Genomic DNA, 15,449 nt, shown 5'->3' on the forward strand with positions numbered 1-15,449 from the left:
TTCTTAGAAAGGATTCTTTGGTACCTGTAAACAGTTCCCTTGAGCTGATAGATTATCCCTTAATAATATTTCTGTCTTTAAGAAAGTCTTTTTAATAGTCTGATATTTTTTAAACAATCTACCACCATTCACAGCTTCCATCAGATGGCTTCTTGTGTTAAACTGAAAGATTGTATTATTCAACTAATGAGCAAAAACTGTTTGATGTATAATTAGACTTCATCACTGTCACAATAACTTAGAGTTGTGATTTTTTTATTGAAAACAAAATTCACTCAGTTGGCACAGGCTAGAGTTATTATAATCATCATAGGCCATGATTACAGAAAAACCAATGAACCAATCAACAAAAACAACTAAAATAAGCTACTATAGAACATTACATCAAACACAAAGGCTAAACTTTTCTAAGGCTATAGTAACTGGCTATCACTGCTACCAAAAACAACTTCTGTAAATCCGTTAATAATTCTTTTCTTTTCTCATGTATATTGAGTTCTGTAAGAGAAGCAACATTGCATAATGCTTAGGACACAGTTTACTAGTTACAGTTGCAATATTTGAATTATTTACCTTATCACATATGGTGCATATGAGATAATCTATGTAAAAAGCTCACTCCTGATCTGGGAAAATATTAAGCCCATTTTATGTATAAACTGCCATCATTATTAGAACATTCAAAAACCATTTTCCTATTGGTGATACAGTATATATCCCTCTGTATATTACGTTTATATACCTGATTCATTATAATTGTTATAAATTCCCTGACATTAAGGCCTTTGTCTAAATCACTAGTGTTTGTAAGCATAGAATGGGACCTGGCATTCCACGGCACCATACATGTGTGCTGTCAAATGACAAATGCATATGTACTCCCCTCCTCACTCACATAGTTACATGGATTAGACACTTTGCACCAGATTGGACCTCCCTGATTTGAACTGCCCTGCTCTACTTTTAGCATGTTGTGCTTTGCAACATGTAAGCTGACAATAAGTCTGTAGGGTTTGCTTCAATTTTTACCCTTCATCTTTTTTCTGTGTTTCAATCTGCAGGGACAAGCCCTTTTGCGAGTGGTAGTATGTTCTTTGTGTTCTGAGAGCTTATGTTAGCCACAAATTCTTTTAATTTTCCTCCACATAAGAATGTCTTCACCTCTTCTCCTTTCCTAAAGGATATTTTTACTAGTAGACACTTCAATGTCAATAGTTCTTTTACTTTAGCATTTAAAAATATCATACCTCTTCCAGCCCCTACAGTTTTGGAGGAACACCCACTTAATTCAAAGTTTCCTTTCTTTTTAAGTAATGCAACATTTACCTGACTCTTAAAACACTTTTTTCCTTGTTTTTTAGTTGTAAGATGTTTAGTCACAATGTATTCAGATGTGATTTTCCTTTGGTTTATCCTATTTATCCTCTGCTCAGTTTCTTGAATCTATAAATTTATGTATTTTACCAAATTTTCAATTTTCATGCATCATTTTTACCTCACTACGTTTTTTAGGCCCGTTTTTGCCCTCCCATTCCAGCATTATAATTATACAAATTTCAGTCTTGGTCTTTCTATGTTTCTGTGTTTCTGTGGTTTTGGTTTTTATTGTAACAAAGAGTTTTCAGTTTTGTCATGGACATTTTAGCTACTAGGTAGGGAGACCGTTGATCCTATCTAAGCTCTCTGTGTTGGCAGGGAGTCACCTCAGTTCTGAGGGGCAAAAGCACAGCCTGGAAGCCACTGCTCTCCACAAGGAGGAAAGGTTCTCTTCCTAGTTCCAAGGTGGGACCTTTCCCACAGCCACGGCAGTGGGAACATTGTGATAAGATCTAAATGATGGCATGCTAGGGAAATAAATGATCATGGAGACATGGTGCGGCCTGACTCCGACTCAGATCATTGGGCTCTGTCGATGCTATCAGGATTTCTGCCAACTCTTTTCCTAAATCTGAGGATTGGAGCAAACACATTCCCCAAGTTAGAGTCTAGCACTGAAAACCTGTGGAGCAAAGAGAGCTGGATTGGAGACCTCATCTATGGCACCACCTAATCTTTTGATGTCCCAACTACTGAAAGATTATGGGGCACAGTATAAAAGTTAATGGAGTGAAATGTGCTTTCATTTTCATTCATTTTCCCAACACAAAACTTTATTTGAGGCATCAAGCAAAGTAGTGAAAAAGCTGAGTTATGCACGATAATATCCTTAATTCCATAATTGTGCAACAGTGGATGTATGCTGCCTGCTAAAAGGATGTATAGTGAGCATGAAAGGAAAAGCAGATATGCCTTTACAAATAACCCCATGCATCTAGTGCTTCAGAGAGTCTCATTAAGTTTAATTTCTTCTTCCTTAAAAGGGTTTATTTGGGGAAGATATAAAAATTGAGCTCTTCTGCTGAAGACATATTTTCTCCTTGGAGTTATTTACGAAATAATGCAGCTGCTTTTTTCTTTGAAGGGATTCTTGTCTTCTGGAATTCCCTTCACCAGGGGATCCTCCCCAGAACGTTCTTCAATATAGTTCTTTATTTCTTCAGAACATTTAGACACCTAAATTACAGAAGAAAAAGAACAAAATGCATTAGGTCTGACATGCTCAAACTTTCTCAGAATCTTTTTGTGAAATTATTATACCTGTTAATCAGCTTTAAAGTTTTTTTTAAATTGATATATTATCTCTGTGCACATGCTAATAATTTTATTCTGTTCCATTTCTATATAAAATGCAATCCATGTGAAGAATATTTCTTACTACAGGTCAAAGTTAAAAAAAAGTTTGAAAGTTACTGTGTTCAATAGGTCATTCCCAGCAATATCCATTCATTAAGACTCACATTTTTCCTCCTCTGTTAAAATACAATTATGACATATTTAACATATTTTTATATGATAAAACATATTCCACTTTCATTTCTTCATGCTAAGGGGTAGGTGCAGCAGCAGATAATCCCAAGTATTTGAGGGAGGGTGTTATGTGACAGCTCGCACTGAGGGATGTCCCAAGTGCTGGAATTTCACATCCATAGAAGCATTGATAGTAGCCAGACTCTGGAAAGGCCAGAGCTGCCCCAGTCCTTCCCTCTGTGCCTCTGCTCAGAGTTCCCTCCTGACAGACTGTGGCCACAATCAGAGACTGGTCACCTTTCTCTGGTATTCTTGTATTTACACAATCAGTTTAAACTTTTACTGCAGTGCAAAAAAAGGGCTGAGTAGCTTTTTGAAAAAACAAAACCAAAACTATCCTTAAGAGACAAGTTTCAACTAGGAAAGAAAAAAGAAAAAAAGAAGGATTCTAGAAAAAAATATAATTCTAGCCATCAAGGCACATCAAAAGTGGGCAAATGGTATCACTGAATTTATAATCTAGACTGGTAGCTTCCAACTGTTTTAATGGTTATCACTAAAACATGTTTGCATGTGCTTCCCAAAATGTTCAATACTTACTTAAAATAAATTCAGAGCCCACAGTGTTAAATGCATCATACATAGTTATAAAACAAACTGGTAATTATCAAGAGATGAGATTTAAAACTAGACAAAAACAGAAACTTCACTACTTACTTACACATCCTAAAGGACAGTTCTTTGCAGAGCAGTATGGAGGCCACTGACCTAATAAAGCCTGTAATCTCAACACTGAGGGAGGCTGAGACAGGAGAATTGGAGGTTCAAGTGTCACCTTGACCACTTAGTGAGATCTGTCACCAAATTTTTAAAATATTAAAAACTAGGGGTTGGGACTGTAACGCAAGGTGAAGGCCATGGGTCCAATATTCAATACCACAATAAATAAACAAATACATAAATTAAAGCTTAAAAATAGGTGATATCATTATTTGACTTAAAATACTATAAAATAAAATATTTTCAAGAATCATTCTTTTGGGTAAATATTTGCCCTCAATTCTGCTGACATGTACAGTGTGTGCATTTTGAATGAATTCAAAACTGATGAAGCCAGTATCCACTGTCTGGAGCCTGGGACTCCAGAGAAATTTCTAGGTGATACCCACATTCTTCACATTGTATTTATTCTGACAGTCTTTTTCATTAGGTTTCTGAAGAGGCCATCACCTCCAAAAAATGAAAGATTGCTCCTCTGATGCCTTTCCTTCCATGGACAAGAGAATGTATCTGGTAATTAATTAGCTGAAGCCAGATACAACCTGTGAATTTGTCTGGACTTGAGCCAGCAACATAGCTCAGATGTTAACACCTGAGTGATAGAACAGTGTGTCTAAGTATTTGTCCCATTATTCTGTGGTCATAAGTGAGAAACTAGCCATCCTCTATGTGAATTGGGGTTTTGTGTGTATGTGTACGTGTGTGTGTGTGTGTGTATGTGTGTGTGTGTTTAAGACAGGGTTTCACTGTGCAGTTCAGGCTGACCTTCAACTCACTTTGTAGCCAAGTTTGGCCTTGAACTCCCAGTGATCCTTCTGACTCAGCCTCCAGAGTAATGGAATTATAGGCATGTGTCACCATGCCAGGCTTTTATTCTGAAGCAAGGAGGAGGAAAAGTCTCTAAAGAGTTTGTGTTTGCTGCGCACTAATTCACAGCACATAGTAATGTATGTTTGAAAATCATTAAGACTTGGATACTTCTCCCTGTTCTGAAGATTTTTCTCCCTCTGCCGTATACTATAGGGGTCAGGAGCTGGAAAACAAAAGCTACAGGGGGTGTTCTAAGGCACAGCGCTGCCGGCAGGGAGAAAGTGTTAACAGGGAGAAACTGTTAAGGAATGATGTTTGATTTCTGTGATGTCACTTGCATCCAGGACATTGCCCAATACCTAATTTGAAATTTTCCCCTGTAAGCGCTGCACTATGATATCAAGTATTAAGATATCCCAACTTTGCATCAGCAATGCATCACTTTAGCACATGCAACTCTGATGAATACATAACTCCTAAGGTTCATTGTGCCGAAAACAAAGTCTAAAAGGCCAATATTTGCTTTATTGAGGGCTCTGCCACTAGCAAAATGAGCCGCTTTTAAGACACAAGCTTATTAACTGGGTCTTGTAACTTTGTTTATTCCTTTGAACACCACGCTGATAAGTCACAAAACCCTCAGCATGGAAAGAAAAGACAACAGGTAGGAAAAGCTAGGACTTGGAATTAGGAAATGGAAAGCTAATTTTGAGAAAATAACTGTGTAAAGAAGTAAAGCTTATAAAACCTGTATCTTTCAGTTGTTCCTCAAGAAGACTAAGACCCCTGTCATTCACAGAGCCAGAGAAAGAAGGCAAGGGAGCATATTTACAGTATTTGCTGTGTTTCTACTGTTCCTCTTATTTTTTTCAAGTATTAAACAAGTATTAGAATCAGTTCAATTTTGGGGAGGGCGTTGGGAGAAAACTTTTTCTTTAAAAAGCATTTCTCCAAAAGCCTTTTCCCAAACTAAAGGTTGCTGAACTGTGTAAAAAAGGACAAAAGTAAATGCATGGAAGCTCCTGTTACTAGTAAGAAATAGAAACAAAAATTGCAAAACCTCTCAGTCACCTTTCATTTGGAGACTTCCAAATACCCAGACTTACTGCTCTTAGTGAAATTGTAATCCCTATCAGTGTTCTCTAAGTTTTTTAAATTGCAATTATATTCACCTCAGTACAGATATAATCATGTATTCATAAACATGAGTCCATTATGCATACACAGAAGACATGAAGTGGATAATTACTATAAAGGGATGAAATCTACAAATAAAAAAATAAAGTCTAGCATTTTGCAGGCCAGCCCCAGGGAACTGTCTCAGCCCATCCCTGAAGGCCACTGGAAAGACTGAAAGCTCCTCGTGACACTTTAAAATATGTTTTTAGAAGGACTCTCCAGGCAAAACACGCCATCTGCCTTTTTCCTGCAGCTGGGCTTAGGTCCAGCCGTCCAGTAGACTGGGACTTCGCATCCGCTCCCACCAGGGTCCTTCAGGTCAGGACTTTTGCTTTCCTTCCTCCCGATCCCGCACTCTTCAGCTCCTAGGAGCTCCTGAGCTGGCGCGTCCCAGGCTGTGCGGAGCCTTCCTCCTCCGCAGAGGGCTGCGCGGAACCCACCACCGGCCAGGGTGGAAGGGCAGGCAGCGCGGGCCTGCTCCCCTCGGAGAGGGCCGGTTCTGAGCGGCCCCTTACCTGCTGTCTCTGCAGCTTGACTTCCTTGCGAAGTTGCTCCACTTCCATCTTCAGCTTTTCCTTCTCGGGCAGATCTTCGATGTGCAGGGCGGGCATCCTCGGCCGCCGTGGAGCCCGGGGCGCCTCCCGAGGTGACTGCGGCCAGGCAGCCCGCGGTCCGGCAGGACGTGACGCCCTCCCTCCCCCGCCGGCGCTCGGCTTCCTGCGGACTTCTGTCCACGCCGGCCCTGCCCGAAGGCCGGACCTCGCGCACCCCGCTTTCGCTCAGGTCCGGGAGCCGAGCCGGGAGGCCTTCGGGGCTGGGCAGGGCAAAGGTGCAGACGCCCCGCGAGGAAGGCAGGGCCAAGCCCAAAGAGCCACTCAATTTCGGAGGATTTATTTTGTGTGGGGGGCCCTTTTCCAAATCACATCCGGGTTTTGTTTGTGAAACTAGGAAAGGAGGACATTATGCAGCAGGAAATAACAGCCCTTCACTTTTCCAAAAGTTGTAAAACTTGGCAGTCCGTAAGTTTTCCATCTATATAGTGGCCAAGCCTGAGGCTTAGGCTGAACACCACGGAGAGGGAAGGGCAGCTGTGATCTCAGAAATACCCAGCAGCACCCCCAGGGTGTTCACCCCTGCAGGCCTGAAAGGAATCTTATAAAATGCGGGAGACAGGGAAGGAGATTGGGGTGAACAGTGTTTTCATACTGCAGGGGCATTCTCGGTCATTAAATAATCACTTGCATCCCGAACAGGAGCTTTGATTTGCCCTTTTGTGTTTTGCAGTGTTTGGTGGATATAAAGGTGATGTGAAGAGTGAGCTCTATCTTGAAGGTTTTGCCCAGTTCTCCTCTCTCATCCCCTAGGAGGATTCTGAGCTCTTGACTCTGCTAGATGGAGGCAGTGACGTCCTTGCTCAGTTTGGGATTCTCAGCTTTCTGGAAAATGACAGTCTTCTCTATTGTTACTTTCTACAGCCAGCAAGTGTCTGGTGGGAAGAAACATTTATGTGCGATATGAACTTTTCCTTTGAGTATGAGCTCATGAACTAAAGCACTGTTATTAGCTCAAAAGATTAGACGAAAACACACACACACACACACACACACACACACACACACACACACGTTCCAAAAACCTTCCCCAAGGATGAAATATTTTTCTTTCTTTCCAAAAATAACCTCCTAATGATTAAGGAAGAGTTGGAGACCTTAGATAAGCATCTCAGAGTTCATGACCTTAATACTAGGAACTATTCTCTTAGTCCCTGTAACTTCAGGTTAGCCAGGTGTTTGGGGCTGGCACTTTTGATCTTTGGTGTTCAAAGCTGATTATTTTCCAGTTAGGTCTCATTTTGGGGGAAGAGGAAGTGTCCAGGTAGGTTAAATCACTTTCACAAAGAAAGTATTGAGGAGGTTTGTTTTTTCTATTTGGAATTCCCGGAATCACCTAGATTTAGAGAGGTTGCCTCATCTGCTGAAGGTTCTTCCCTTCTTAGGAAGCCGTGAGTCAAGTCAAACTTACTTGATTCTCCAGAATGCATTCATTATTTCTTACATTTCGTATTTCTTAACTTTAAAAGGTTGGTTAAAAATAGTTTAAACAAATGAATGAAATTAATGAGTATGAATGAAGCCTAAATCAAAATAAGCCCAGACCAAAATTAAATCAGTTGGATAAGTAAATTAAGGTGAGTACATCTGTTCTGTGTCATAAAAATAGAATTACTTTGGCCTGGAAATTTTTTCATCTTGTTTTATGCAGGGATAAATATTTACATAGCCATGTTGGTTCTTTAATTTATTCTATGATATCATGAGGCTTATTAGACACAAATATGCAACAGTCTACTCTTGTTTTTAGTTTGCATTATTATATAAGTTCACAGTAATATGTAAATTAACCTAAATGAATTGCAAAATGCTGAAATCCTGTAAGCACATAGCATTGTGAAAAATATTTTGTTGTTGCTTTCAGTATTAAAAGCTAAAATGATGGGTAAACTTTTTTCAAACAAGGGTATATAATTTCCTATCGTTAAGTATTGAATTTACTTCCCAAAGAAGAACAGTATTACAATTTTTCATGTATTCTTAAAGAACTATTCTATCAGAAATATTCAAAAGTTTTAGGTAAATATTTTGTTTTTCTTTTTTGTGAGGGTGGGGCTCCAATTCAGGCCATCACACCTGCTAGGTAAGGGCTCTACCTCCAGCCCAGCCCGGAATAAAAAATTTTGAATAAGAATGTTATTAGTGGTGTCCAAATAATCTTGCATACAACTCTTAATGAAAATCATTTTCCAAAAATAATATAGTATGAAACCACTTTGTAGTAAAACTGACAGACTTAACCAGAAATTAACTTTTATTAAAAGTTCACAGCATTTTGACAAATGTTTAAATGAAATTGCCTAATAAAAGCAAACATTTTTACTTTTAAATTATAAGAGGAAAGACCATGGAAGTTTTAGTTTGGCATGCAAAAAGGAGAAAACCATATTTACTCTTTATTTTTTTCTGATTTTTAAGTATGTCATTAAACTTATATGTAGAAAACACTATATTGAAGGGAATTATATTGGTGCTGCTTTAAAATCAACTTGAAATCAAAAGAGATCAGGGAGCTTGTCTTATTTTTATCTTCTAGTTTTGCAAAATACACATCCTCTTTGCATTTGTATAAATAAGCTAGATTACCTCCCAAATTCTATTCTTCTAAAATTTATCAAGTAAACAGTGACTGTTTAGGTCATTAAAATGATAAATTTTTTTGGAGCCAAGCTTGATGGCACTGCCTGTAACCCTTGCACCCAGGAGGCTAAGACCTTTGGATCTTAAGATCCAGGCCAGTCTGGGATATTTAGCAAGGCGTTGTTTCAAAAAACAAAAACATAAAGCAAAACAACAAAACTAATTTAGAAAGAAAAAGCTAATTTCTTTAAGAAAGGTATCTAGAATACATTTTATGCATTCTTTGTTAACTTGATTCAATTTGTTAAGATAATCACATGGCAATTTAGAGGAATTTGCTTATTCCATGTAACCATATACATAAGATTTGTTTTTGAGATGAAGTCAGGTGATAGTAAAATTTGGATCTGATGTACCAGTTACTTCAACAACTAAGTATAATCCACAATATCAAAATTACTTATCAACATCATTCCTAGAAGACTTTAATTCTCATCATACATAATTGATCATTTCCCTTCCTCAGTTAACTGTTTTCTTGATGTTCATAACACTTTTAGGAATTTAGAAAGTTTGAGATTCACGTTGTTTTGAAAGCTATCTGAAATCGAATCAGGCTAAATACAAATAACAGTGAGTTGCTTTGCTTTTGTTTTTGCTAAAACTTGAACTTGACTGTGTGTGTAAAATATCAAAGTTCAACCATATCTAATGATGCATTGTAGTTCATCCTCCCCAGTGACATCAGAAAGTTTTGTTAAGGGGCCAAACCTTACGTGTGTGCAGGAGTACTTCCTGTTTCCCTGAAGTCTTAGTCATCCCTCTTAACCTTGTAACCCAACCTTGAAGTAACAACTTCAGAACAATACAGAGTCACTGCCTGTGGACACGGCCCTGCAGAGGAACAGTCATGATATCATTTCCTTCCTTTCTTGGCCTTTTCCTCTGAACTTCCTTCCAATAATTTCTCTCTTATTCAAAGTTCTGCTGACAATCCATGTTTTATCCTATTGTTGCTTTCATCATGTATTAATCTATAAAAAAATCTGAGTTATCTTACATAAACATTTCACGAGGGCTGTCATTATCTCTTAATTGAGTTAAATATTTATGAAGTAAAACTGTAGAGATAATTTGTCAGTTGGTATGGCAGTTTCAAAGATGAACAGTTTCAGGCTAGGGAAATTAACAATATGGCATTGAAATTAAGATAACTCTAAAAATTACAGCAATATTAAATAACCTAAGAGATACATACATTCAAGGTGGTGAGGTAGCAACTACTTTTAGAAGAGAAGGATTTCAAAAGGCTGAAGTGAGATGGAGTGGAGGGATATTTCAGGTGGAGGGATCCATGTGAACGAATTTCAAGTGGAAAATACTATATTATTTCAAGGATTATTTGTCAGCTATAAGATTTCTATAGGATTTATAATAGAGAACATTTATTAAGGCTTCCTTTAAAATGCCTGTCTCTGATTGGAATGAAAATATCTAAATAAGCTCAGTCCAAAAGAAAGAAAGAAATACAAAAGTAAATAAATAAGATCTGTCCAAATCCACCATTTTAAACGTAAGGAAAAAGAAAAGGAATTTATTCAGAAAGTAGTAGATGCCTGTCCAAAATTCTCAATAATGTGGAAGAGCAAAGGTTTCAAGTTAGAACCGTCAGGCTCCAAAATCTCTCTCTGCTTGTGAGGTGAAAACTAAAACTAATTGTTGGTTAGGACTGTGGTTTACAAGTTGCTAAATGCTGTAGCAAAGATTCTATATTTATTTTAGTCAGAATGAAAGAATGAACCCCGCACTTAACACACACTAACTTACACATGGAAGGTTTAAAGGACAGACCACAACTAAATAGATAAGTGACATATATAGTGCGTTTGATGGTGCTGGGTGCTATGAAAGGAAGCAGATGTGGGCAGGAACAGACTGGGGAAAGGACCAAGAAATGCTTGAGCGGGAGGAGAGGGATTTTACAATTTTAAATAAGAGGAAAAGAATTTTTCCTCAAGAAAAAAGAGGTTCCACAGTTCATTCTTTGAGATGCCAAGCATAGAAAATGTGTGGTGGACTGCACTTCGGACTGCTCAGCCAGAAACCCAGAATCTTGATCTAGAAACTTTTCTGATTTACTTCTCTGAATCTTTAATTTCTGTTTCAAAATGAAGGGACTGGACAAGATCAACAGACGTTTGTTGTGTTTACTATGGTAGGAGCAAGGATGCCTGAACTCCCAGACCAAACATAGATTTGTTTTTAACTTGTTTTTGAAAAGAATGGCAATCAATTAGCATTCGAGAGCATTCAATGTCGATGGTATCCAACATAGCACTGGAAACTCAAGTTAATAACCAGAAAACTCAGGCAAAAAATAGTTTCTGTCTGGTCTAGTTCCATCTGTCGTTTGCTACAGAAGCAGAGGCAAGTTAGTAATGGCAATTTCTGTATCATTCACCCTCATCCCACTATGGAAAAGGTTGTGTAAGTGAGGCTCTTTTAGGGGCTGGGATAGAATAAAATTGATGTTAGAGTCTAGAAATTTTCCCCATTTCCGTTCCTAGTAATGATACTAGATAACACTTACTGAGTCTAACTGTGTGCCAAGAAATATGCTAAATATTATAGTTGCACTACCAAATATTTAAATCATATAAAAATTGGGAGGAGAATCATTAACATCTTTATCCTCCAGTGAAAATATCTGAGACCTAGAAATAATTAGGAAACAAGTCCAGTCAAGTAGGCAATAAAGAGTCAGAACCAGAACACCGTGTCTCCTAAGTCAGTGCTTATAATTTTCATTTAGTTACTAGTTAAATTTACTATCCTCTGTGACCAAAACTGAAATGTTAGTTCAATTTGTATTCTGGGAAAAAGTCACATCATCAGTGACAAGAAGAATAAAGCTCTTTGCAGTATATATCTTGCGTGTATAAGTTCTCTTTGTATCAAAGCAATAAACTTTCTAATTCTATGAGCAAGGGAAATATTGATAAAATATGTCTAATCATAAATTATGACTATAAAATTTATAATCTAATTACTTGTAAAATATAAGTTTAAGTATAAATTCTAAAGGTAACATAAGTAATGAAAGAGAAATGAAGAAATGCAAAAACACTGCCTCTGTGCTGGCATCTCAGAAAACTAGAGATTCGTTCATAAGCCACAGTAACTTTTTTAAAAAAAGAAGTTTCCAGAAATACAAATTTACATGTAATTATAGCTCAGTTTTTATTAAAAGTTTACATTTGCAAATTTCAACATTTATGTACATTTTTAATTATACATGAGAAGAAATGTATACTGTTATTAAAATTCTAGATATTCCAGAGATATTGTTTCTTTTCTTTATGAAATCACACAGCCCCCTTTGAGTTCCTTGAAGGGATTTTTGTCCTCCGGGATACCCTTTATCAGTGGATCCTCACCAGACCTTTCTTCAACATAATCCCTCACTTCTTCACAACATTTGGATACCTTTAGAGGAAGGAGAAAGAGTCAACTCATTAGCTTGTACAGAATAGTGCAGATGTCCGTGTCATATTTTCCAGGACAGAAGAACACAAATCTGTTCTCACTCTGCTGTTCTGGACACTCTGAACAGTACCCCTAGCTAAAGAGTTCCATCAAACTATGCCTCTGGGGGATGGGGGTTTGGCTCAGCGCCATAAACTCCTGCCTTGGAAGCAGGCAGTCGTGAGTTCGATCCCTGGTACCGATAAAAACGAAAAAGACAAAAAAAAAAAAAAAAAAAAAAAAAACCCAAAACTATGCCTCTGCTTCTTCACAGTAGACCAGATCCATGGATTACAACACAACTGGAGACAGTCACCAGAATATGTTAAGGATGTTACCAGCATGGATATTAAGTACCATTATTTCCTCTCTCAAAAAAATGTGACTTGCAACGGTGAAAAGGAATGAATAATGGTTCCTCACCAGTCCTTGATTCTACAAGATGCGGCTTCCCTTCAAACTCATCTACAGAGGCCATACACTCCAAGGGGTCAGGGACTTGAGCTGATTTGTTCAGTTCTGGAACACAGCCTGCTGAACAGAACTATTCTTCTTATTTATCAGCTTGTTTTTCACTGATCTGCATCATTACAGTAATGACTTAGGGATAAAATAAAGTTTTGGTGTTTTAGTGGACTCCAAGAGGCAATCAAGTAACCAATTTATAACTTATTTAGCCAACATACTGATTTTTTTCAGATAAAATGTTTATGACATATATAATATAAATACATGTACATATACATATGTATATATAAATTTATGTGCATACATACATATATGTATGACTGAATGATTGTCCCCAAATTTATATGCTGAAATTCTAATCCTTAATGTGATGTTGTTAAGAGGCAAAGCCTTGAGGAGGTGATTAGTTCATAGCAGCAGAGCCTTCATGAATAGGATTAGGGTTCTTATGAGACACGGGAATGCTTCCTAGCCCCTTTCTCCGTGTAAGTACACAGCGTAAATATGGTCATCTATGAAAGTGGGAGCAGACTGTTGATCTTGCATTTCCCAGTGTCCAGAATTGTGAGGAAATGAAATAGATTTCTGCTGTTTATAAATAGTCATCCAGTCCATGATAGTCCATCTTAGCAGCCTGTCAAAAATTAGGCAATGTATTTGTGTATGGGAATGTAAATGTGTGGGGATATGCATAGAGAGAGACAGAGACAGAGAACAGACGGAGAGACAGAAATTTTGAAGTCTAATATGAAAGTACTTCAACTTTCAAGAGGAAGGAATAGATGTGAATAATGAGGTAAATTAACTGCTAGAGCAGCAGGGTCTATATGATGTTTACCCAAAATAAAAACTCCAAAATAAATTTAACCTGAAGACAACTAAACCTCCGGCAAAACAACAACCTGGAATATGTAAGAAATAAAACAACTTTTGAATATTTCAAACGAAGGGAAAAATTTCTCTCTTTTATGCCAAAAGTTTGTTCTCCAAAAATTCTAAAGATAAGGACTTTAAATTGTGATACGTTTTCCAAGCTTTTACGCTGACTATGGGTTTAATGTTATCTTCGGAGCAAAACATATTTTGGCTGTGTGGAAAGGGCAGCAGGGAGTTTAAGACAGTTACAATCACACACAAAAAGCCAGTTTTGATTGGGAATGAGAGTTTTGAGCAAAGTATGAAAAGAATATGCACTCCCTTCTTCATTTGTACTGATAAAATGGTATCTTTTGAAATAGAAGCTGTGCTGTTATCATTCGTGAGGAGGATTTGTTCTATAACCTGTCCTAAAATGAAGAGCTTTCAGAATGTTTATGGAGGTTAGTCACCGTTTGGTGGAAACTCCTCGTGCCTTCCCTGTTTCTGTTCCTTTGAATGGACGAGAGCTCTTGGTAACCATTTCCAAGAACCGTCAGATGCTTTTAGGATGAATTAGGAAGCTGTTGTGCCTGAAGTTGTCTTATTGATTTGCCAGAAGAATAGAGTGTGCTCATTTATTACTGACCGTGGCAGCACGGGGGAGGACAAAGTCTTACAATATGTCGAAAATCTCAAAACATTGCATCAAGTAAAAAGGTTACCAATTTAGAAAAGTACAAACAAAATACTTGTACGCATTTTTCATTTTTAATGTTTAGCTAAAATATGGTTGTGTCATATTTTCCACTTCTTTTCCTTCCTTTCTTTTTTCTTTCCTTCCTCCTTTCTTTTTTCTTTATAAAATAGTATTTTTAAAAATAAAAATTCTTAGTTTAGAACAGACTATAAACTGAACTCTGCATAAGGCCAACAGTTTTCCAAGCCTTTGATTGAGCATGTACGCTGTGTTAATTAACTTTCTTAATCTTGGATGAATTTTTTTATGATCAGTGTAAGGACATTGTGCTCCTCTAGTAATAAATATATAAATAAATGAACAAATAACAAAGGGCAGAGAATGTTTTCTAAGTCGGTTCTGCACAGGCTATCTCATCTAATATAAAGTCTAAGGGAGTACAGCACTTACCAGCATTCGCTCCAGGGTCACCTCTTTCTTGAGCTGGTCAACTTCCATTTTCAATTTGTCCTTCTCTGTCAGGTCCTCAATATTGATCACTGGCATATTTGGCCTGCGGGAGAGATAGAACTTTAGCACCTATAACTGAGCTCCTTGACTCGTTTCAATTCAGTCCTAGCTAGCCACTGCTTCTTTCTGATCTTAACTTACCAAGTAAACTGTTCTTGGTTTTACTTTAAATTTGCTATAGTAACCACTTTCTTATGTGCTCCCTCTGAACTATTCCACTGCTATGGCTAACTAACCTTGGGATTTGAAAGCTTCTTCATAATCTTCACTAATATGATTAAATCAAGCATTTGACTCAACACCTGCCAGTAGGTTAGTGGGAGGGGCCCATTTAGTCCATGCATCATCTGAAACACTGAAGTTTCCTCTTTCCAGTGGTCTTTTGCACAATGTAAATTTTTTAGTTTTCAACTCTCATCTCCAGTGTCAAAGATCTCTACCATAAAACTTACACTATGTATCCGAGTTGTATCAGTTAATTCCATAAAATGCTACAGTGTTTAATCTGTTACCAAAGAGAACTATATAAAAAAATCATTGTAAGATACAGTATGACAATAAAAGGTCATTTCTTCTGAGCAATA

The 15,449-nt window shown here is 37.5% G+C and overlaps 2 protein-coding genes across 2 annotated transcripts; both read right to left on the reverse strand.

Annotated features, from left to right (window-relative positions):
• Positions 1 to 2,117: 2,117 nt before the first annotated feature.
• Gng11 (G protein subunit gamma 11) lies at positions 2,118 to 6,468 on the reverse strand. The gene is made up of 2 exons (XM_003475107.5): positions 6,132 to 6,468; positions 2,118 to 2,553 (listed from the first exon to the last, which is right to left on the reverse strand). The coding sequence occupies exons 1-2, from the start codon at positions 6,225 to 6,227 to the stop codon at positions 2,428 to 2,430; spliced, it is 222 nt and encodes a 73-aa protein (XP_003475155.1). The 5' UTR covers positions 6,228 to 6,468; the 3' UTR covers positions 2,118 to 2,427.
• Positions 6,469 to 12,022: 5,554 nt separating this feature from the next.
• Gngt1 (G protein subunit gamma transducin 1) lies at positions 12,023 to 15,128 on the reverse strand. The gene is made up of 3 exons (XM_023567317.2): positions 15,007 to 15,128; positions 14,806 to 14,908; positions 12,023 to 12,293 (listed from the first exon to the last, which is right to left on the reverse strand). The coding sequence occupies exons 2-3, from the start codon at positions 14,899 to 14,901 to the stop codon at positions 12,165 to 12,167; spliced, it is 225 nt and encodes a 74-aa protein (XP_023423085.1). The 5' UTR covers positions 14,902 to 14,908; positions 15,007 to 15,128; the 3' UTR covers positions 12,023 to 12,164.
• Positions 15,129 to 15,449: the final 321 nt, after the last annotated feature.

This window comes from Cavia porcellus, unplaced genomic scaffold (genome assembly GCF_034190915.1).
Source record: "Cavia porcellus strain 051 isolate PalLab524CR breed Dunkin Hartley unplaced genomic scaffold, mCavPor4.1 scaffold_2, whole genome shotgun sequence".
Classification (NCBI taxonomy): domain Eukaryota; kingdom Metazoa; phylum Chordata; class Mammalia; order Rodentia; family Caviidae; genus Cavia; species Cavia porcellus.